Below are 23,233 nucleotides of genomic sequence, written 5' to 3'. Positions count from 1 at the left end.
TCAGTTTTTTCTACTGTAAAATACAGGACATTCATGGCATATCAATAAAATGCTTAATAAGTAATGTTCCCTGTAATTTGTATATTATTTTACCTCTTTTATAGAAACTTAACTCAAATTATAACATTCCAACTTAAAGGAATACTTTTTTTAAATTTTAATCTAAATTCTATAACTTAAATATAATCACATATTTACTACTAGGAAGAACGTGAAGCTGCTCTGGCAAGGACCCAGTATTTAGAGACAGCTCTATCTCCTTACTCCCTAATTGCCTCTCTAAGATAACGCCAGCTTTCCTACCTAAGCAACAATTCTCTCAAACTGCAACAGAGGCTAGTGGTGGAAGGAAATTGTATAATTTAAAGTTCTCGGAGAGTAAGGTTTCAAGTGCTATGTGGCTAACTAAAAGATTTGTGGCAGAAATGAAGCTCATCAAGTTAAAAGAATTGAAGAGTTACAAAGGTAAAGTGTCAGAAGAGTCAACATCTATGTAAAAGTTGCTAAGAATTAAAGAAAAAGTAACTGACTCTAAAATGTAAGAGAGGGAAGTTAAGGTGTATTATTTGGAAAATAAAAAAAGTTTAAAATAGATAGCAATACAAATTACAGAAAATGAAACTTAACAAATTCAGTATCATAAGCAACTGAAAACTTTCTCTTCTTTAAAAAAGAAACAGGGGTCTCCCTTGTGGCACAGGGGCTAAAGTTTCAGCCTATGAAGCTATTGCCAGCCAATGTGGCATGAGTTTGATCCCCAGAGGTAATTTACATGGCTCAGCAGACCTCTTCTGTCTGCCCATTGCTCCCCTCAACAGTGTATTTCAGTGGATCCACATGTTCTGCTGCCCATTCTGTCTCTGGTGAATCTTCTCACCCTGCACACACCTGGCCTACACCCCAGTTCTTGTATGCATAAATAAATAAATCTTAAGGAAAAAAAAAGAAAGAAAGAAAGAGCCACTATTTCCTATCAAAATCCCAAAGACAACTAGAGAATTTTAATCTAATCAAAAGAGATCATGGATGGGCCCTCCCTGATGGCACAGCAGGTTAAAGCACAATGCTAAAAAGCTAAAGCCACTTTAGCATGAGTTCGATCCCTGGTCCTGGAATTGACCCACATGGTGTGACAGACCTCTCTTGACCCACCCACTGCTTCCCTCAGCAGTATACTTTGTTGATCTGCTTGTTCTGTTCCCCACTCTGTGTCTGGTGAAACCTCTCAGCCCCTGTACCTCTGGCCAGTACCCCAGTTCTGTATGCATAAATAAATAAATCTTTTTAAGAAAAAACAGCTGGGCCCTCCCTGGTGGCGCAGCGGATTGAAGCACAGCACTAAGAAACTGAGGCCACTTCAGTATGAGTTTGATCCCCCGCCCCAGAAGTGACCCACATGGCATGACAGACTTCTCCTGACCCACCCACTGCTCCCCTCAGCAGTGTATTTCATCAATCAGCCTGTTCTGCTCCCTACTCTGTCTCTGGTGAATCTTCTTACCGCCCCTGCTCCTCTGGCCTGTACCCCAGTTCTATATGCATAAATAGATAAATCTTTTTAAAAGAAAAGAAAAAAACAACTGTTGAAAGATAAGATAAAGGTCTGGGTTCATCACAGGGTAGTTAGAAGATTCCAAACTCAAGTCTAACAAGGGTGGGTGTAAAAGATTTATCTCTGGGAGAGAAATTTCTGCGAAAGCTTCTATGCTACAAATGTGAATATAAATTATAAAGCTATAAAATCTCTTCTGTTATTTTTATAGAACATAAAGCAAATGAAGTTTTCCACTTAACTGCATCTAAGTACAATATACATCTAAAATGCATCACCAGGGGCCTCCTCGGTGGCACAGGGATTAAGTCTTAGCACTATGCAGCTATCCACAGCCACTGTGGACAAGTTTGAACCCCCCCACACCCACCCCAGGCCACACAACTAACATTCCTGGTGCAGCAGACCTCTCCTATTTTGCCCACTGTTCCTCTCAGTAGTGTATTTCACTAGATCTGTCTGTTCTGCTCTCCACTTTTTTCTCTGGTGAATTCTTTCATCACCACCCCCACAACCTGTGGCCTGTACCCCAGTTCTTATATGTATAAATAAGTAATCTTTAAATAAATAAAATGCTTCACCAACAAATATGAACATATACTTGACCAATCAGTGTTTTCACCTGAACCACAAAACAAAAAATGCTTGAGTGATTATTTTCTCAGTCCACCAAAAATGGTATCTAATTGATACTAAAGTATTTGGCATTTTTCCAAAATGTAAGATGTGAGTCTTTCACTGGGAAGCAATTGTCAGCATTTGATGCAATAATAAATTTGAACTCTCAAGCATATATTACAATTTTTTAAAATTTGTATGCACTACTACTAGCTTCCCATCTTCCTAATATGTAAAGATTGTTCTGATGAGAGCCTTGGTGCATTAATGAGAGATTTTTATATTGTATAGTGAAGATACACATTACACAACATGAAAAAAATCTTGCACAGGTAAATAATCAAAGTGCATAATAAACAAATGGTTTTTAAAGTAAGAGTGTAGAAAAAGTCACTTCTTACATTTTAGATTTTACACTACAATTAACCTTTGATTTCTTAACTAAAGCTGAGTTTTGCTGTAGTAACAAAGAATATGCACAATTATTGTAAAAATTCAAATACCCCTCTTTTTTTCAAATTATGTATCTATCTGACACCAGATTTCCTTCACATTATGCAACTAAACCAACATATCACAAAATACAGAATGCAGAAGTAGATATAAAAATCTACCTAATCTATCTTCTAAGCCAGATATTTTTAAATCTTCAATAGTGTATCAAAGGGTCCTGAGAACCACTGCCTTAGAGCATCAGGGCTTAATTCAATCAGGGAACTTAGTAGAGAAAGGCTTTTTGTAGGGTATGTAGTATGAAGACATTTACAGGCAATGGTCAAGTTTAAGTTTCTATAGTAGGTAACAAAACTGTAACTTCAAATCCTTACTTTTTATGAAGACATTCCAAATATCATCTGAGTGATATTTAAGCACAATTCCCCTACTTTTCCTCACTCTTTTTCCTCTCAAAGTCTCTGATGGAAGATTACATTTGCTCACTAAATCACATCCATTATATTTTTTACATTCCCATAGTCCAGCAGTCTTTTTCACAAAGTCCCACCTGTTTCTTATTAACTGGGTCAGTTACGTGGCCATGCACAATAACCTCTCCAATTTTCCCTCAGCTTGCATAGATACGAATTGCTCAATTTTCAAATCACTAATTCTAGCCTGAAGCTTTGCCAGACTCAGCCTCATCCAACAATGGCATTATTTGAAATAAAGTCCTTGTTTACAAACCATCTTTTTTCAAACTGGCATTATTTAGCATTCTGTTGCCTGAGTAAAAGCATAAAACCAAATAAACCAGACACTAGTATTAGGATGGAAATTTAACATACAAGTCGTTACATGTATATTTTTAAAGTGGCACAAATACAGAAGACCACATTAAAGAAATGTCTCATTTTTCACAAGTTATAATCCATGGGAGTTACTTTATTTAGTTAAGTAATTGTTTCATAACTAAAAAGAAAAAAGCAAAACATAATGCCAATTTAACCAGCATGTCAATATGTGAAATAGTCCTTTCACAGATACCTAAGTAAAAACTACCTATACAGCAAGTAAAATTTGAGTTCTTTTCAGATTGTTAGCAGAAAACTAAATGCACCTCCCCTCCCGGTTGTAAGATCCTCAATGAACAGTCTTCAATTACATACAAAGGATGAGTAGCTTTATGATCTAAGGAAAATTGTTTAACCTCTCTGATCCTCAACTTCTCATCAGCAAGTTGAAGGACTTGATCTACAAAACTCCAAGAAATTTAGACTTAGAAGTTATTTCTAACTCTAAGTTACTTCTAACTCTACAATTCAATGAGTCAAATAAAAATGGCTGTACCACAACATGATAGACTACTGAAGGGAGAAACGACTTATATGTATTTGTATTTTAATCTGAAACTTATTTTAACCAAGTTAATTTGGATCGTTTCCCACGGTTTTGCGGGAGTTCATATGAAATCATGAATTCAAGATAGTTACTCGAGTGACTATATGCAGTTCATATAATCTCCCCGTTCCCAACAAAACAGGAAAATGTTTGAGCCGATTTGGAAGCACAACAGGTATGATGGTTTAATCTGAAACTGAACTCTTATTTGTAACCAAGGCCCAGGGCATTGTGTTTATCTGGCACTTATCCCTTTATCCCCTTTAACTCCCAAGGCCGAAATACGGGTGACGAAGTCACCTCGGTGCAAAGTCTAGGGCACTTCAGATGAGGCAAGGAATGAACCAAGAGTCCGAGTGCCAGAAGCGGTGAAAGTCTGGTTAGGGAAGGCAAGTCACTCCGGAGACCCGGGTAGGGTGAAGGGCGAGACGCTAGTACTGACGTTTTTCACCCCACTCCCATCTTTCCCCTGACCCAGCGAGCTGGGTGAGGGACCAAGACCCCAGGCCCAGAGGATGATGAGCAAGAGGACAGACAGCTTCAGAGCGCAAGGCTACCCCCGCCGAGCCCCTGTCGCAGCTCCCAGGCGCGCCACCGGCTTGGGGCACCAAGAAAGCAGAGCGGGCACCACCCCTGAGACCCCCGACTGCCAGCCCGCGGACTCGCGGGGGCCCCTCCCCCGCTGAGCGCCGGCGAACAGCCCCTGCCCGGAGCCCTAAGGTGGAGACCCTGAAATCGACCCTTACCACAGTGCCCCCCTACCAGCTCCGCGCCGGTCGCCGCCTTCGCCTGGCAAAATCAGTCCTCCTCGCGGAGCTGTCGCTGCCGTGGCACAGGAATCAGGACCGGCGCCGCCCCGCCCCCGGCCTCCGCGAAGACTGGGGCCAGACCAACATGGCTGGTGCCGCCTCTGCCACGTCAAGGGGCGGGGCGTGAGGGGCGGGGACAGAACCGGGGGCGGGGCGGCGGGGCCCGGGAACCTGAACTCAGCCGGCGGAAGAAGCGGAGCTAGAAAGTAAAGGAAGGGGCGGGCTGACCAGAGGGGACACTGAAGACGAGCGGCAGGACTGAGCCGGGAGGGGCCAGCAAGACTAGGCTGTGGGATGCGGGAGGAGCCCTGGATCTGGCCTAGTTAAACTGTAGTGTAGGTGTGCGTCTGGGGCACCTTTGCCCTCTCCCGGGTGTACTGCGTATCCCGCTCTGTGAGTCGCTGGAATGGTAAGAACTGACGCAGTTGCCATCGAGTCCTCAGCTCGCCAAAAGAAGGGGAGGCACCCTCGAGGATGTCCTCTCCTTCAAAGACCCTGATTGATTCCTAGAGATAAATCACATCTTCGCTGAAAAAAAAACAAGAAGTGAGGAATTCGTGCGGCAAAAATTTCCTTAACATCCACCATGTGTCAGATGCAGTTGGGGTTGTGTTATGACTTGGGCAAAACAGATCAACATCCCTAGCCTGGAAAAGAATTTACATGTTGTCTATGTATTCCTAGTCAGTCTGCCTGTGCCCCCCATCCACTCCACACACATATACTCTACTATGATCTTTGATTAATCTTGACGCGTTTCCTGCTTCCCTGTCATGAAAAGAACTGAGCAAAATAGTCAGAAACTGATCATTGAATTTGGCTATCTCAGGCAATTCCGCCCTTCAGGTAGGGGTTGCTCTCAAAACTTATTCCAGATATGACAATACAGAAAATCCTGCAACTGCACCGTTTAGCTGATTCTGTAAATGGGAGTGGGCGGGGGAGGGGGAGGACAGGGAATTAAAATCCTTGTTCTTCAAAGTTATAATCATGATAAACAGATACATATCAAACATGTTTCCCTTTCTGTAATGTGTGTACATGAGAGTTGTTTTGTAAGGTATGAGGATGAGTTTGCTTTTCAAATTTTAATACAATCCTTAAGATGAAATAAGAATGAAAAGCTAAAAATGAGACTGAAATTGTAAGCCTGCAAATAAAGTTCATTTAGGGTACTACCCTAATGAGGATTCGTTTTGAAAGCACAACAAATAAATGGCAGTGGACAAAGGCATAAAGACATTCACAAAAGACAAGATTAAGTACAAATTAAGTAGTCCTAAATGATTAAGGATTCTGAAATTCAATGAGGAATAAACCTAATTGGAACACCCTGGGTACTTTTATTCACTCATCATCCTCAGAAAAGTGTCTTTCTTTCAGCTCAGTGAAGTATAAGAAATCATAATTCCTTTGTTTTCAGCTGAGCAAAGGTATTTGTTCCCTATTATAGTGAGACAGATGTTAGGATAAGTAGCAAAATTAGTTCCATATACTTTTAGGTGAATGAGTTTAATCCTCAGATTTAGCATCATTTTCTGGGTGGTTTTTTTTTTTTTTTTTGCACTTATGTTTCTGAGGACTGATATTTCATACTTTTATTCCTTCCTAGAGGATCTCAAAGGACAAAGAAAAGAATTTTAACTGAAGCTTAAAAATTAAACGTATTCCATGAAACCAAGAAAATGTAGAATAAAAAATTGGGGGGGGTCCTCTCTGGTGACACACAGGTTAAAGCACAGCACTATGAAGCTGTCACAGCACCACTGCAGCATGAATTTGATTCTCGACTGGAGTAGTGACCCACATGGCGTGGCAGACCTCTCTTGACCCGCCTGCAGCTCCCCTCAGCAGTGTATTTCAGTGTGCATCTGCCTGTTCTACTCCCCACTCAGTCTCTTTCAAATCTTCTCACCCCCCTGCACCTCTCACCTGTACCCCTGTTCTGTAAGTATAAATAAGTAAATCTTTTAAATAGAATAATAATATTAGTGAGATAAGCCAGAAAGAAAAAGAAAAATGCCAGATGGTTTCTGCTCATAGCAGGAGCATAAGGTATCAGGAGGAAAAAAAGAAACAAATGTAATAGAGTAAAAATGAAAACAATGAACAACTATAAACAGAGACATTTTATGGTGGTGGAAAGGAATGGGATCAGAACTGGAATGGGAAGAGTGCACGGGACTATGGTGATGGCACATGGGTAAATTGGTGGTGGGAAGTCCATGGGGATTATAACTGAGATGAAAAAATGCAAAAAATTAAGAATGATGTAAAAAAATAAATAATAATAATAAATAGGGGTTTCCTAGCTTAAATTCTTGTTAAACTTTCCAATAAAATTGTTTTCTACTGTCCCTTTACTTTTTTATAACATCATTGAGCATCCCTTTATTATAATTTATATAAATTATTCAAGCAATTACTTAAACTCACAAAAAATATTTTAAAATTACTATTGAATCCAGATGACAAATAGTGAAGATTATTATTATTTATTATCATTACAATAGATATTGTTATAAAGTTAAAAGATATTGATATAAGAAGAGAAGAAAAAGAATGGAAAATTTCCTAGCTTCTGAAAAATGAAAGCCAGTGAACTGGCGAAAGGGGGAAAAGCTCCAAAAAAAAAAAAAACCTTCTCTAGCTTTCTAATTTAATCTATTGATATCCTAGACCAAGGCATTCGAGGTCAATCTGTGAATCTAAAGAATTCAAATGTTTGTAAAATACTTACAACATGCTACTGATTATAATTGTCCATTATATCACCTTGTGCAGGTCCAGGGACAAAATGATTGTTCATTAAATATTCATGAATGAAAACCTAAGCAATTAGTAAGTATTACTATTATCATTATCACATGGTCATTTTAATGTTTTGAGATTGACTATAAAAATATAAAATCTAGCAGTCTCCCTGATGGCGTAAGGGGTTAAGCCTCAGCACTGTGAAGTCAGCAGCAGCCACTGCAGTACAAGTCCCATCCCTGACTTGATAGCTGGCTCAATTGTAATTTGGGGAGGGCAGTTTTCTGTGTGAAGCCTGCCAGATAAAGCTTTGAAATTGCTTGGTTTTTAACTAGGAGCTGAACTCCTGAGAATTATCCCCACTTTTGACCACAAAGTGCCACTATCCCCAAATCATCTAACAAAGACTAAGTTGCCATAAATAAATTAATTCTAACATCCTCTTACTGAGACATCCCCATCTCAGTAATCATGTAACCATAAAAGTGTCCTGGTCGTCCTCTGTTGCAGGGTTGTTGACAGTGAGAAGGTATCCATAAATATTTTTTAATGATTTTTATTTTATTTATTTATGCATACAAGAACTGAAATGTAGATCAGAAGAGAGAGAGGAGGGGAAGGGAGAGATTCACCAAAGACAGAGTAGGGAGAAGAACAGATAGATCTACTAAAATATACTGCTTAGGGGAGCAGTGGGACAGACAGAAGAAGTCTGCTGTGCTGTGTGAGTCAGCAACCTGACATTCTACAGTGGCTGGCGATAGCTTGATAGCCCTGATACTTTACCTCCTGTGCCATAAGAGAGGCTCCTCCATAAATATTAAGTATATATACCTACTACATTTATTTTTTTTAAGATTTATTTATTTATACATGAAGAAATGGGGTACTGGCCAGAGGTGCAGGGGAAGTGAGAGGATTCACCAGAGACAGAGTTGGGAGCAGAACAAGCAGACTAATCAAGTACACTGCTGAGGGGAGCAGCAGGTGAGAGAGAAGTCTATTGTGCCATGTGGGTCACCTCCCTGGCTAGGGACATAAAAGGAAGCAGCTGTGGCTAGCTTCATAGTGCTGCACTGCAACCCACTGAGCAGGCAGGGAAGGGCCCACATCTACATTTCTCACAAGGTTGTCCAGTATCATTTATTCCCTACTTCCTCTGCATCAATCACAGTGACCAACTTCCAATGTTTCCAATTCCATGGATATCCTCTGGCCTTGAAAAAACTTTCCCTTATCTACTGAGACTGATATACAAAATTACAACAACCAAACAATATGTATAAAAACAGAACTCTGACTTAAAATCTTCAGCAACTATCCCAGAAAACCATCCCATTATTATACAATAACCAGACCAAGAAGCCAGCCTGTTATAAGTCAAAGTTGGAGGAAGTCATGCTGCTATCTTTAGCAACAATAAAGGAAACCAAACAATAACCACTGTAAAAACTGCCCCATTTCAGGACTAAGAACTGACAGATCTTTGATTTTTACCCCCTGCTTCTAATTTAAGACCAACCATATAAAGCCAAACATGCAGGCCTAACCAAATTACACAGGATGCCCTCTTCCAGATAGAGTAGGCGTTCAGGGACTTCCATTTGGCATATTATTTTTCAGTTAAAGTTGCTTGAAAAAAGCACTTAACCTTCTTTTCTTCCTGAAAACAGGAGACCAAATTCCCACATGAAAAGTGTCTCTCCTGTATGCATCACTACCAGACATAGGAAGCTAAGGTCAAGATAAAAATGTACAAACTAACCTTGTTAACTAACCCTTAACTTTTTAGTTACCTTTCCACTAATCCTATCCTAGGTCAAACCACTTTGTCTTGGCACATTTTCATAATTTACTAATCCTTGCTCAACCTAGTATATAAGCTTCAGGCCCTAAATTTTTTGGATCTTGATTTTTCTTGAAAAGGCTATCATATACATGTAAGAGTTATTAAAATATGTATGTTTTCCCCCTATTCATTAGTCTAATGTCAGTTTAATTCTTAGACCAGTCAGAAACCCTAGGAAGGTAGAAAAGAAATTTTACTACCACCAACAGCTTGCATATGTCACAGCCTCCAATCAGAGCATATGTGAAATTTTCACATTTTTCCATTATAAAGCTTTCCTATTCCTTACTGGCTTTTTTGAAAATTTGCCAAGATACAAGAAATGGTTGATGATTCCTTTTCTATAGAAAACTCTAATAAATTTTGTTGCCCTCATTCAACATGTCTTCATTTATTTCCACATTGTAAGGCCCTTTTCTCTCCCTTGAATCTTTCTTTAATAGTACTTATCACAGGTAGCATTTAAAATTCATTTATATCACTTTTTGATTAACATCTCCTATCCACTGAACTGCAAGCACCCTTGAGGGAAGCTCACATTGTACTTCCTAATGCCTAGCACAGTGCCTGGCACATATATAAAATGTATTAAGTGATTCAAGTTTATTAGCATAATGAAACAAGTGAAATTTTAGATCAATTTTACATTAAATTTTATATTTTATGTCAGTTTAGAAGTAAGCTCACATAGACTGATTAGCAGTAGAAAAGTATACACATTTAAATAACTCTTACATGTATATGACAGCCTTCACAAGAAAAATCAAGATCCAAAGAATGCAAGGCCTTAAGCTTATATACTAGGTTGGGCAAAGATTAGTAAATGATGAAGATATGACAAGACAAAGGGGCTTGACCTAGGACAGTTATTTGTGGAAAAGTAACTAAAAGAAGTAAAGGTTATAGTCCAAAATTTCTAAAAGAAGTAAAAGTAACTAAAAAATGAACTGAGAAAGCATAGCAGGAGGAAAATGTACTCTAATATAGTAGATATTTCAAAAAATTTACAAAGGCAGAAAAGAATGGTGCCTCCCTGGTGGCACAGGGCTTAGTGGCTCAGTACTATGAAGCTATCCACAGCCACTGCCCCAGGAGTTCAATCCCTGGCCAGGGAGCTGGCCCACAGGGCACAGCAGACCTTTCTTGTCTTACCTGCTGCTCCCCTCAGCAGTGTATTTCCATAGACCTGCCTGTTTTGCTCCTCACTTTGTCCCTGGTGAATCCTCTTGCCCACCCCTATCCCCGCACTCTGGTCTACACCCCAGTTCTTGTATGCATAAACAAATACAAATAATTTTTTTTAAAGTAAGAAAAGACTGTCCAAATTATGGATGAGCTTGTAATCCTCTTAAAATGTCGATTTCTGACCCCACAACTAATCAGCAAAATCAGATGTTGTGGAAGAGAGTTATAGGACCCAGACAGAGGTCTGTACTTCAACTTATTTTTTCCTTCTAATTCTCATACAAACTAACATTGGAGAATAACTGAGCTACTTGTTTTGTACTTAGCACTGTAAAAGATAGAACCATCAGTAAAAAACAGTTGTTAAGGCCCTCCCTGGTGGCGCAGCGGGTTAAAGCACTGCACTGAGAATCTAAAGCCTCTTCCGCATGAGTTCGATTCCCGCCTGCCCCGGAGGTGACCACATTGCGTGGCAGACCTCTCCTGACCCGCCCGCTGCTCCCCTCAGCAGTGTACCTCATCGATCTGCCTGTTCTGCTCCCCACTCTGTCTCTGGTGAATCCTCTCACCCTCCGCATCTCTGGCCTGTACCCCAGTTCTGTATGAATAAATAAATAAATCTTTAAAAAAAAAAAAAGTTGTTAAGTTTTCCATTACAACCTTCTTATTACTCTTATAGCAAACTACCAATGTGAGAAATGTCAAAATACAAGAAAATCTTTCCATTGCAAATTGAGAAGTGACTGAAAATCATTGGCAAGGGGAACCAGAATTATTTCAGTACTGTAGCAATAGTTCATTTGGGGAAAGGTCCAATGAAATAGTTATTTTAGTCTTAGAAGTTCAGCTTTCCAAAAATTAAGATTTTTTTGAGAAAAACTTCATCTAAATATAGCTTATTCTTGGGTATCCCGTATCTCATAAAACACTTAAAATACCATATGGCAATTTCCAATTTAGAACCATATTAAACATGTCCCAAATCTTATTATTTGAAGTTTGATTAGTTTTGAAGTAGCAGAAGGCAATACTTACAAAGTTTTAATTTACTTTCCTCTCTACTGATTAATCATTACTATGTATTTAAACTTTTAGAACCATTTCAGATTCATGTGTGCACTTTACTACTCACCTCTTTTTATGAAAATGATTTATCATTATTTCCCAGTACAACCATTGTACCATTCTGTTCTTTCTTTCTTGATCCACTTCATTGATCCATGTGTAGTTATGCCACATAATCATTCTTGCAGCCCAGGGTTAAAAGGCACTGTTCCATTGTTCGCTAGGTAATTACCTGTTGTTTTTTTTTTATCCAGAAGAGTGAGGGAAAATTGTTAATTAGTTTTAAAACCTGTAAGAAGGAAACAAAGAAAAAAAGCTGTAAAAAGGACCTCCCTGGAGCACAACAGGTTAAGTCTCAGCACGGAAAAGCTATCCACAGACACCGAAGCAAGAGTTCCAGCCTCTCATATTCTGCCCCCCACCCCCACTTCTGGTCTACACCCCAGTGCTTGTATGCATAAATAAATAAAGCTTTTTAAAAAAAAAATAAAAATAAAAACTGTAAGAGAATCCAGAAATGAAATACTGCTTACTTTTTCAAAATTCTTGGTTATTACTAAACTGTGGGGAGTTGAGGAGGGGTAGAAGTACTTATCCTTACTTCTTTTCTTGAAGTCTGTTTCTTCCAAAATCACTACTTAAAAACAACAACAACAAAAAGCTAATAGCTTTTTAGTTTGGCTACAACTAGATAATGCCTATCCAAATCTCTCAATTGTAGACATTCATTGCCACTAAATCTTCATCTCTTAATCTAAGGATTGTCCTCACTTTGTCTTTGATTGAGCAAGCTACATTCTGGTTTCAAAATAAAATATTTGCTAATTAAAATGTTTTTTGAAAAAGTACCCTGTAAGGCCCTCCCTGGTGGTGCAGAGGGTTAGGATGCAGCACTGCAAGCTAGCTGCAGCCACCTCAGCGCAAGTTACATCCCGGGCCTTAAATGTGATCCACACAGCGTGACAGACCTCTCCTGAACTGCCAGCTGCTCCCCTTAACTGTGCACTTCGTTGATATGTCTGTTCTGTTCCCCACTGTCTCTGGTGAATCCTGTCACTGCCCCAGCATCTCTGGCAGGTACCCCAGTTCTGTATGCATAAATAAATAAATATTTTAAAAAAGAAAACTTGTCAAGGAAGCTCTTTTAAAAAAAAAAAAAAAGTACCCTAGTAATAAACGTTAAAAAAAATAATTGTTTTCACTCAGAAATTGTCTAGAAAGAATCAGAGATGTGTTTTTCATTATTTTGCAATTTGTTACCCAGCACAAGGTATTTAATTAATTTCTGCTTTGGTTCCTTGCCTGTAAAAAGGAGAAAATAGTACAGTTCAGAGACTGACTCCAAAATTCATAATGGTAATTTCTGGATATTAACATTAGCTTTATCTTTTCATTATTTATATTATGCAAAGAGGTTTTTCTGACAAAAGTGATGGCTATCCTACGAGTAGTATTCTATTCTGATGAATAGAATGTACACTTTGAAGTAGCCAAGCATACGAAATCCTCTATAACAATAATTTCCTATTCATTTGGCGTCAGATTAATTTGGGTTGGAATTGGCTCTTCCCTTTTGGGAGAAACCACACTTACAGAACTTAACCTCTTTTTCGGTCAATTTTCTTCTCATAAACGAGGAAAGCACCATAAACTTCAAGAGGTTGTAAAACGTAAAGGAAAAAAATTAAGGTGACTAACAGGGGTTTAGATATTTAAGAAAAAATTAGCACTCATAAACATTATTAGGGAAAAAAAAAAGAATTCTAACAACTGAGGTGCATAAAAGTCGATCTTATAGAACAGAAAACAGGATCACAAGCAGAAACGCTTCAAAGCACTTCTAGTAGGAACTAAATTGGCGTCTTCGTTACACCACCGGAACCTTAACATGAACGACAAGCGCCAGATTTGCACATGCGCAGTTAACACTTCCCCCGATCCTCTGCCCCGGCTTGCTCAACTACGCGCCAAAAGTGCCTACTAGTGCGCGGGCGCTGTGACCTAGCCTTAGCGCATGCGCTGAATAGGACTAGCAGGAGTAAGCGCTATGGCGTGGGTACCAGCGGAGTCTGCTGTGGAAGAATTGATGCCCCGGCTGTTGCCAGTAGAGCCCTGCGACTTGACAGAAGGTTTCGATCCCTCGGTGCCCCCGAGGACGCCTCAGGAATACCTGAGGCGGGTCCAGTGAGTGATTTAGCGCCGTTCGGGTGGGCTGATCATTCGCCCTAACCCTGGGCTCACGGTCCTCTGCTTCACCTGCACTGTTAGACCCCATTCCCGTCCTCAGATCCCTTGATTACATCTTTACGTGGGAGAAAGTCTATCAACTTAAAACTATTAAAGTCGATTGCCCGTGTCAAGCTCTGTGTTCTTAGGTTATCTTGCTTTCAATTCAGATATTTTCTGAAATAATGTTTAATACCTCACTTTCAGATCTGAGGGATTTATTTCTGATTTTATAATGAACTGTAGGAATGGATCGTTTGTTTTAATACACACGAACAAAACACTGTAGTAATTATGTCTCTTTCCTTTATTATTTGTAGGATCGAGGCAGCTCAATGTCCAGATGTTGTGGTAGCTCAAATTGACCCAAAGAAGTTGAAAAGGAAGCAAAGTGTAAATGTTTCTGTGAGTCTTAACGACCCTTTAGGGGATTTTTTTATTTTTTATTTTTTACCCTACAAGTTAAAAGACCAAGGCTCCCTTCCTATAGTACTTGACCATTTCAATTATTATGTAGGTTAATTTCTGACCACTACCTATGAAGTTAGACTTTTGCTTATACTTTTTCCTTTCAAAAAGGAGAGTGGGAGTTTATTGCGTTCTGAGTGACTTTAAGTGACACTGTCCTTTTTGGATTTGTTCATCATACTTAGAATGTGATTCAATCCTGTAAGTCTTTAAATAGCTTATTTGTGTTATTTCATTTTAAATAATTTTTTCCAGTTGTCTTCATAATTATTATTGGGCTGTTTTAGTACAGTTTGGTGTGTTCTAAATTCGACTGCATTTTGTTGTAGGAATATAAATCCAAGTATCTTAACACTTTTCTGGTAATTGGACACTAAACATTTTCATTAGATTATTCATCACATTTTTATTAAACACCTAGGTTCTGTCAAACACTGGGAATACGCTAATATACAACAGGTCCTTAACTCTGAAACATACATAGTTAATAATCAAGTAAATACTTTTGACTATTACTATGAAGAAAGTGAATGTATATAATGATGAATACCTAATAACAGGAAAACTATTTTAGATAGTCACAGAAGGCCTCCTGAGGAAGTGATATTTAACCTAAGATCAAGGGAGAACAGTTTTTACTGGAATAAATAATATTCCTTTTATATTCTAAATAATTCCTTTTCTGATGTTTATAATCATGAAGCTTTAATCCAGAAATTTATGTAATTCCTTTTCAGAAGTATTTTGTTGATGGAAGACATTTTATAACCACACCAAGTTTTAATTCAAGATTTATATCACCAGTTGCAAAAGACATGCTGTTTAGGAAACAGCACAGTCTTTCTAAAATTCAGATGTCTTAATTTATTTTAGTACATTTTGCCTGTACCAAAAATCTGTATTTGGAATATAGCTCTCTTTGTTTCAAACTGCTTTTCAGGTATAGAAACGTATGACTAGATTATATATTCAGGACTTAGGATTTCTTAACAACTCCTCAGTAAACAATACCAGATTCCTCTTACTTTATTATTATTTTTTTTTAAGATTTATTTGTGCATACAGAACTGGGGTACAGGCCAGAGGTGCAGGAGCAGTGAGAGAATTCACCAGAGACAGAGTGGGGAGCAGAACAGGCAGACTGTCGAAGTACACTGCTGAGGGGAGCAGTGGGCTGGCCAGGAGAGGTCTGCCACATATGGATCACATCCGGAGCAGGCTGGGATCAAACTTATGTAGAAGTGGCTTTAACTTCTTAAGTGCGATGCTTTAACCTGCTGTGCCACCAGGGAGTGCCCCCAGATTCCTCTTATTAAAGCAACTATATAAGGATCTTTTCCTAATGTTTAAACTTGGACAAATATAGTAAAGTGAAATGCCTACTCTTTTGCACTTGCAAAATATTTTTTTCCTCATGTTGTCTTAATTACTTTATTACTCATTTTTACTTGATTCTGCTTTTACTATGCAGGGGTATGAGATTCTAGTTAAAACACTAATACTGATTCTAGTATTTATAAACTGGTCTGTAGCTTTCAAGATGCCAGCCTGCTCCTGAAGGATATTCTCCCACGCTTCAGTGGCAACAACAACAAGTGGCACAGTTTTCAACAGTTAGACAGGTAAGTGTACTTTAATCATTTAACCAAATTAAATCCCTCTCTCCCTCCCTTAGATTTTTTTTTTCTGTTCTTAGATTATAGTTGGGAAAATAATATTTTTGATTCTGAATTTGTAATTAAAAAACTGATTTTTTAATTTGTAAAATGTATAATATTTAGGAATAGATTACTAAGCTGTTGTTCTTGTTATTAGAAATAGTATAGTTTGAAACATTTTCCAGATTTTGGGATTGTTAAAATGTTGTTCAGCAATAGATTTCTTTCCAGCTAACTAATAACTAAAGATAACTATCTAGTTTTTCTTCCTTTAGAGTATGAACAGAAATAGAAGTCACTGGAAATCACAACAGTTGGATAGCAATGTGATGATGGTATGTAAGTTTCTGTTGAAATTGTACAATGTCTACCTATTTGAAATAGTCCAAATTATCTTCCAGCCTTTAAAGATTCTCCTAGTTAATACTGTTATCTTCCTTCTCTCCCATCTGCTATTAGTGGTAGCAACTCCATTATACCAGTAGTCTGAAAAGTATAGAATTAGTAATGCAAAGTGCTTTTTTAAAGATTTATTTATTTATTCATACAGACCTGGGGTACAGGCCAGAGATGCGGAGGGTGAAAAGATTCACCACAGACAAAGTGGGGAGCAGAACAGGCAGATTAACAAAGTACACTGCTGAGGGGAGCAGTGGGCGGGTCAGGAGAGGTCTGCCCTGCCATGTGGATCTCCTCCGGGGCAGGCGGGAATCGAACTCATATGGAAGTGGCTTAAGCTTCTTTGTGCTGTGCTCCAACCCGCGGCACCACCAGGGAGGGACCGCAAAGTGCTTTTTATATGACAATTTTAACCTGCGGCATCTTGAGAGATTTTGAGATAGGTAGTCATTAGACCGCTACATGTTTTTAAGGATTCTTCCAGACATTTACTTTTTTAATATTTATTTAAAATTAATTTATTTAATATTAAATACTTTTTTAGTATTTATGATTTAAGATTGATTAGAGGCTTATTGATTTTCTTGATGAAGTCACGACACCAATAACTGATTTTTTTAATGAAATCTTTCATATGAGAAAATGATATCTCCTGATTTTTATCAGCTGATATAAAATTTTAAGTTCTTCAAGTAGTTATATCTGGACTACTGCATAGAAAGGCAGTTGGTGAAGAGATGACTACTTTGTTCCAGGGCATACTTTCTACCTTTTAGGGAGTGTCATATTTTGAGAATCAGATGAAAGCAGTTTGTTTTCAGAGATTAAAAAATGTGCCTCACTGCTGGTGGGAATGCAAATGAGTACAACCACTATGGAAAACTGTTTGAAATCTCCTCAAACTGTTAAATATGGAACTTCCATATTACCTAGCAATCCCACTCCTAGGTATCTACCCAAAAGAGAAAAACACTGATTCAAAAAGATACCTGCACCCCATGTTTATTGCTGCTTTATTTACAATTGGAAACACATGGAAACAGCCCAAATGCCCAAAAGTGGATGACTGGACAAAAAAGATGTGGCACATATACACAATGGAATATTACCCAGCAACCAAAAAAAATAAACACATGCCTTTTGCAGCAACATGGATGGAGCTGGAAAAGATGCTTAGTAAAAAAGCCAGAAAGAAAAGGAAAAATACCAGATGGTTTCACTCATAGCAGGAATATAACGGACCAGGCGAGAAAATAATAATAATAATGAACATCTATGTACCAGAGACATTCTATGGGGTGGAGTGGGGAATGGGATCAAAAACAGTGAGGGGAGAGAAATGCACCAGACTATGGTCATGGCACATGGGTGATTTGGTGATGGGAAGCTCAAGGGGATTACAACCTGATATGAAAAAATGCACAAAGTGATCTAAAAGCAAACTATTATAATATTCATTTAAAAAAAAAAAAGTGCCTAAAACAGTTTCCAGTTTCAGTTAGTTTGTAGATTTCAAATTTTAGAATTTCTGTAGGTAGTACTTTCCTAACATCTCTTCCGTGGTAACACAATCAGATAAACTGAGGCTGCTGCTTACATAGTATTCCTGAGACTGCCAAAATGAAAACTGAAAGATCCAATACATGGCCTCTGTGTCTGACAATCCATGCCAGCTGGAAGCTCTGCTCTATGAAAGTATGAAAAGAAAAAACATTTTCTCAAAATAATTTAACTCATAAAGCTTTTCATTATGAGGCCTCCTAATAAGAAGGAGTTAGGGTATATTTTTTCCTTGCTTCATGTAAGGACTTTGGAATACATGCTTACTAGTTCAGAAAAAAGTTGCATTGATAACATGATATAATTTTGTCAAAAATGGAAATAACAGTGTAATTGATTCCATGTAGACAGTGAAACATTAAATAACAGTAACATACATTTACATGACAAATTTAAGCATTATGTAAAAATTGACAATTTTTTTAAAGTATGTTTTGGTGACAGCTATGTCAGCATAAGTATTTGTTTATCCAATCATTTATTAAGCACCTACTATCTTTCATAATCAGGGCATTCCATGGTCCCTGAAGGAGAAGCATTGTCTGACCCAGTGGAATAAATGTAATGTACACCATTGAAGATAATAGGTTTTAATTTTAAGGGTGTCATCTTCGCAGTGAGAATCCAAAGACAGCTATTTATCCTCAGGGGGAAATACTGCACCTATGTGAAATATGTGCAAGGTGATATATGCAAATCATGGTTTTGTTAAGATGTGAGCTAAATGCTTTTTCCCACTCATTCTGCTTTTTCCATCTTGCAGTGCAACTAGATTAAATCTAGTCCTTTCACTGGAAAATTCTTCAAGTATGTGAAGTACATAATCATTTCTACTTCCATGGGATAAACATCCTTCATTTTTGTAAACATTCCTTGTACATTTTTTTTCCCATGCCACATATCTTTGTTTGTCAGTGTCATTAAAGTTTGATACAAACTAAAGTGAGAACCAAACATCCTACATTTTGAGATACTGGAAGTTGGGGCTTCTGTATATGAACTTGATGGAGAAAACAGTTCAGCTCACATCAGACTGCATTTTTTTTGTGCTGAGGTGCTAGGACTATGGAAAAATTCCCACTTTTTTTATTGATTGGTATAAAAAATTATGTAGAGATAAATAAAACCATTGGTTTTTTCTTTTAGCCAAAATCCGAAGATGAAGAAGGCTGGAAAAAATTTTGTCTAGGTGAAAGATTATGTGCGGAAGGGGCTATTGGACCAGCCCCAAATGAAAATCCTGGAATAGATTATGTTCAAGTAGGTGATATGAAACTGAACAAAACAAAGTGTTCTAATTTTGGTTAATCATTTAGTATAAAGGGTAAGCAGACCATAGTGTAGGCTCATGAACCAAGAGTGGTTTTTAAAGTTTTTTTTAAAGATTTATTTATGCATACAAGAACTGGTGTACAGGCCAGAGGTGTGGGAGGTGAGAGAATTCACCAGAAACAGAGTGGGGAGCAGAAAAGCAGATCTAGTGTAATATTTAATGGAATGTTCTATTTTTTTTTTAAGATTTATTTATTTATGTTCTACTTTAATGTGCAGTAAAGGGTTTTTCTTTTATTCATTCCTTTATAAATAACAGTGTGGTGTGAAGTTAATCATTTTGAAAAAAAATGAGGCCACTCCCTTATAAGACTATTTAGTAAATTTCTGTCTCATTTTTCTTTCAGATTGGTTTTCCTCCATTGCTTAGTATTGTTAGCAGAATGAATCAGGTAAAATTATCTTATAATAAGGATACATGCATTATTTTCATTGTTTTGTGTGTGAAAGCTTCTGAACATATTGGTGGACTATTTATAGTATGCATGACCATGCCCTAATCTCTAAGTTTTTTTTTCCAAAGGTTTATTTTTACTTATTTATGCATACATGAACTGGGGTTTAAAAGGGGGGACTTACCAAAGACAGATTGGGGAGCAAAATAGGTAGATCTACTGAAACACTGCAGAAGGGAGCAGCGGAGAGACAGGAAAAGTCTGCTACTCCATATGGGTTAGCTCCCTGGCCAGGGATAGAACTTGTGCTGCAGTGGCTAGAGATGGCTTGATAGTGCTGAGACTTTAACCCCTGCACCACCAGAGAGAGCACTGGAAGATCAATTTTTTTGAAGACCATACAATGTTGTAAATCATATATTTAAAGTTTCATTTACTTGATCATTTTTATTAAGATACTGTATTAGTCATTTTAAATTCAACGAGTGATTTTTGTTGAGTGTCCAGCTATATTTGAATAACCCAGAGAATATTTTCAAGTTTACTAAATTCTATATGTATAGTTTTATAACTGACTATTTCTAACTAACTTTCTCTTTATATTTAAACTCTGATTTAATAAAAATAATCTGAACATATTTATATAAAGACTTCTTTTAAAACACTGGAATTTTTCAAGTAGTTAAAAAATAAATTTATAGTTATAAACTAAATCCTAGAATTTAAACCAGAGTATTGACATTTAAAAACATTTAAGAATATTGGTCTATTAAAAACCTCACTGAGTGAGACCTGTATTTATTAAACAATGCCTTAGTTTTCTCAGGAAATGAAGAGTAGGACAAATTTTAACATGTAGTTGCTTTCTAGCTAATACTAATTAAACTCATGTTAATCATCCAGTTTTTATTACTAATAACATTCTTTTATCTATTCTCTTCTTTTTAGGCAACAGTAACTAGTGTCTTGGAATATCTGAGTAATTGGTTTGGAGAAAGAGACTTTACTCCAGAATTGGTAGTATTGCATCTTTTTTATTCATAAAGCAGTCAAAATTATATATACTTACATTTGAAAGATGACTATATTATTTTTATATGCATGTATTATAGGTATAACTGTGTTTAAGTAAAACTGCCTATTTATACTTATACTAGAATGTGAATCACCATGTGGCTTTAACGATAAAATCTTGCTGGAGTGGAAGAGGAATGACAACTGAAGAGTTGACTTATATCCTGATATGAACTGTTTGTCATTTTGGACCAGCAACAAATCAGCCACCCAGACTGGCAACCAGTCTGCATATTTTGAACAACATTGGCTTCCAGTAATTTGGACATGCATTTTCTAAAATTTGAAATTCAGTCCATAACAAGAATACGAGAAATAACAACAATTGCAATACTTTGGATCAGGCATTGTTCTAAGGACTTTTTGCATAATAACATCTTGATTCCTTCCTACCTATGAATTATTAGTTGCCATTTACAGATAAGAAGATTGGTATATGTAGTTTTGAATTTGGTACTTGCTTACAGTCCACATATTGTAACCATAACTATAACTGGCAGAACTGAAACATAGTTTTCAAGCATTTCTGATGGATTTCTTGGGCTACATTCCTACAGAGGAAATGAAGGTTTGAAAGGGTACTTATATTAAGGGTTTTTAAGACATAATACTAAATTGTACTCCAGAAAGATTGTATCAAATCATATTTCCACCAGAAGCATATATGAATTAATTAATTCTGAGCAACATACCACTTTGGGGAAGTATGAATAAGATTGGAACAGAATAAAATAGCAAGTTAGGCAATACACTAAGTTCCTCAAACAACCCCAAGAATAAGACTTTCTTATAAACAAAAAGATTCACATTCATGTAGTGTAGTTCTCTTCTACATTAAAAAAGCTTCTCTATATTTAGAGTTGACTCAAATTTTCAGGGATATAACAATAACAGACATCTTGTGTTCAACAGCAGGAAATCGGTTAAGTGAATTAATTAATAAATACACAGTGGAACACCCATGCTACAGATATTTTAATTAAGCTGTTATTTTGTTCTAACTCTAATTTGGAGTAAGGAAGAATAAACGAACTGTATTTTAGTGCTTGATTAAATAGGGCTTATTTAAACACTCTGTTGAGACTAACAATATTCTCTTGTTAATACCATTTAACAGCATAGGGAATATTTATTTTGCATTCTGAGTAATAAAGATCACTTCAAAATGTTATTGCCTTATTAATGTTATTACAGTGATGAAACTTTAAAAAATATACATAGGAAAAGATGTACATTTTAAAAATTAGCAGAAATGTTATCTAAATGGTGAGATTGCAGGGTTTTTTTTTCATGTACTTTTTATATTTTTTGATTTCTCTTGATTGGGCATGTATTACTTTTGTAATTTAAGGTTAATTTAGCTTGCCATGATAAGAATATCATAGCATAATGTCATCTAAAATATAGTTCCTTTGCACAGACTTAGGGACCAAGTTATAAAATTATATGTATATATCTTTATAGATGGCAAAGAAATGCCTCTTAATTTTGTAAGGATTCACACATCTTAATGTAATTTTTTGTCAGTGAATTTAGGGCTGCCATTGTTGTGAAAATCTCTGAAACAAACTCTTGAAACAATTTTTTGCAGTACCTAATGTTTTATTTCCACAATTAGACAATGCAGAAGATGTCTATATGATCTTTCGTTGCTTATACCCAAATGTGACACAGTTAAATATACTATATGCACGTTTTAAAAAGTAAGTTAAATGTATGATATCGTACTTGCCTACTTAATACTTTTTAAAATTCTGTTTAGGGAAGATGGCTTTATGCTCTATTGGCTTGTCTTGAAAAACCTTTATTACCTGAGGCTCACTCACTGATTCGGCAACTTGCAAGAAGGTGCTCTGAAGTGAGGCTCTTAGTGGTAAGTTGTAATTTAGTATTTCAAATTAAAAGGACTCACCAATTTATATAATAAAAGATTCCAAGTTAATAGGAGAACTTGGAATACTTTATTAAGATTAGACTAAATAATATGAAATGTCTCTCAGACATAGGAAAATCTGAAGCTAGGCAGATGAGATCTAAATGGGCAGTAACCCAGGTCTTTGAGGTCTGCCATATATGACTTTTATGTTCTAGTTAACCTTGTGATCCAAGATTACTACTGGAGCTTCAACTATACTATTTCATTATAAGTAACTAGGAGGGTAAATTATGGGTAATTGTGAAGGAGAAGGCAGCCATCCCCTTTGAAGGACCCTCCCAGAGTTTCTAATAACATGTAGTTGAATTGGCTAGAATTTAGCTATGTGGCCATAAGAAACTGTGGGAAATGTTTGCTTTTAGCTGGATGGCATTGTGTCGAGCTAAATATGCCCTTCAGTTGCTAACTGTAAGGAAAGACTGCCTAAAGTGGTCAGCTAGCTGTTCTTGACACAGTGATTTTTTTTTTAATTTCTTTAGTCAGGCCCTATAGCATCACAATATGAGCTCATTTGTTT

General features: G+C 37.1%; 2 protein-coding genes across 4 annotated transcripts in view; one reads left to right on the top strand and one right to left on the bottom strand.

Annotated features, from left to right (window-relative positions):
- Positions 1–11,785, bottom strand: part of SEC23A (Sec23 homolog A (S. cerevisiae)) — a 50,280-nt gene extending 38,495 nt beyond the window's left edge. The window contains exon 1 of one of the 3 annotated variants that reach the window (XM_012724702.1): positions 11,736–11,785. The gene's annotated coding sequence lies outside the window, so the exon portion shown is untranslated. Of the gene's footprint in view, positions 1–4,752; positions 4,866–11,735 lie in introns of those variants that run through there. The other 2 variants (XM_004681917.2, XM_012724701.1) reach the window with 2 other exon arrangements.
- A 1,834-nt stretch (positions 11,786–13,619) lies between these two features.
- GEMIN2 (gem (nuclear organelle) associated protein 2) overlaps positions 13,620–23,233 on the top strand; it is a 15,972-nt gene continuing 6,358 nt past the window's right edge. The window contains exons 1-8 of the mRNA XM_004695942.2: positions 13,620–13,852; positions 14,215–14,299; positions 15,895–15,984; positions 16,296–16,355; positions 19,126–19,239; positions 19,659–19,703; positions 20,655–20,723; positions 22,543–22,653. Of these exons, the coding sequence (XP_004695999.2) occupies positions 13,716–13,852; positions 14,215–14,299; positions 15,895–15,984; positions 16,296–16,355; positions 19,126–19,239; positions 19,659–19,703; positions 20,655–20,723; positions 22,543–22,653 (711 nt within the window). The 5' untranslated portion in view covers positions 13,620–13,715. The remainder of the gene's footprint in view (positions 13,853–14,214; positions 14,300–15,894; positions 15,985–16,295; positions 16,356–19,125; positions 19,240–19,658; positions 19,704–20,654; positions 20,724–22,542; positions 22,654–23,233) is intronic.

The sequence above is a fragment of the Condylura cristata genome, unplaced genomic scaffold (assembly GCF_000260355.1).
Source record: "Condylura cristata isolate star-nosed mole 26May11 unplaced genomic scaffold, ConCri1.0 scaffold00013, whole genome shotgun sequence".
Lineage (NCBI taxonomy): Eukaryota > Metazoa > Chordata > Mammalia > Eulipotyphla > Talpidae > Condylura > Condylura cristata.
Note: the sequence above shows the minus strand (reverse complement) of the source record. Positions and strands in the feature narration are given on the sequence as shown.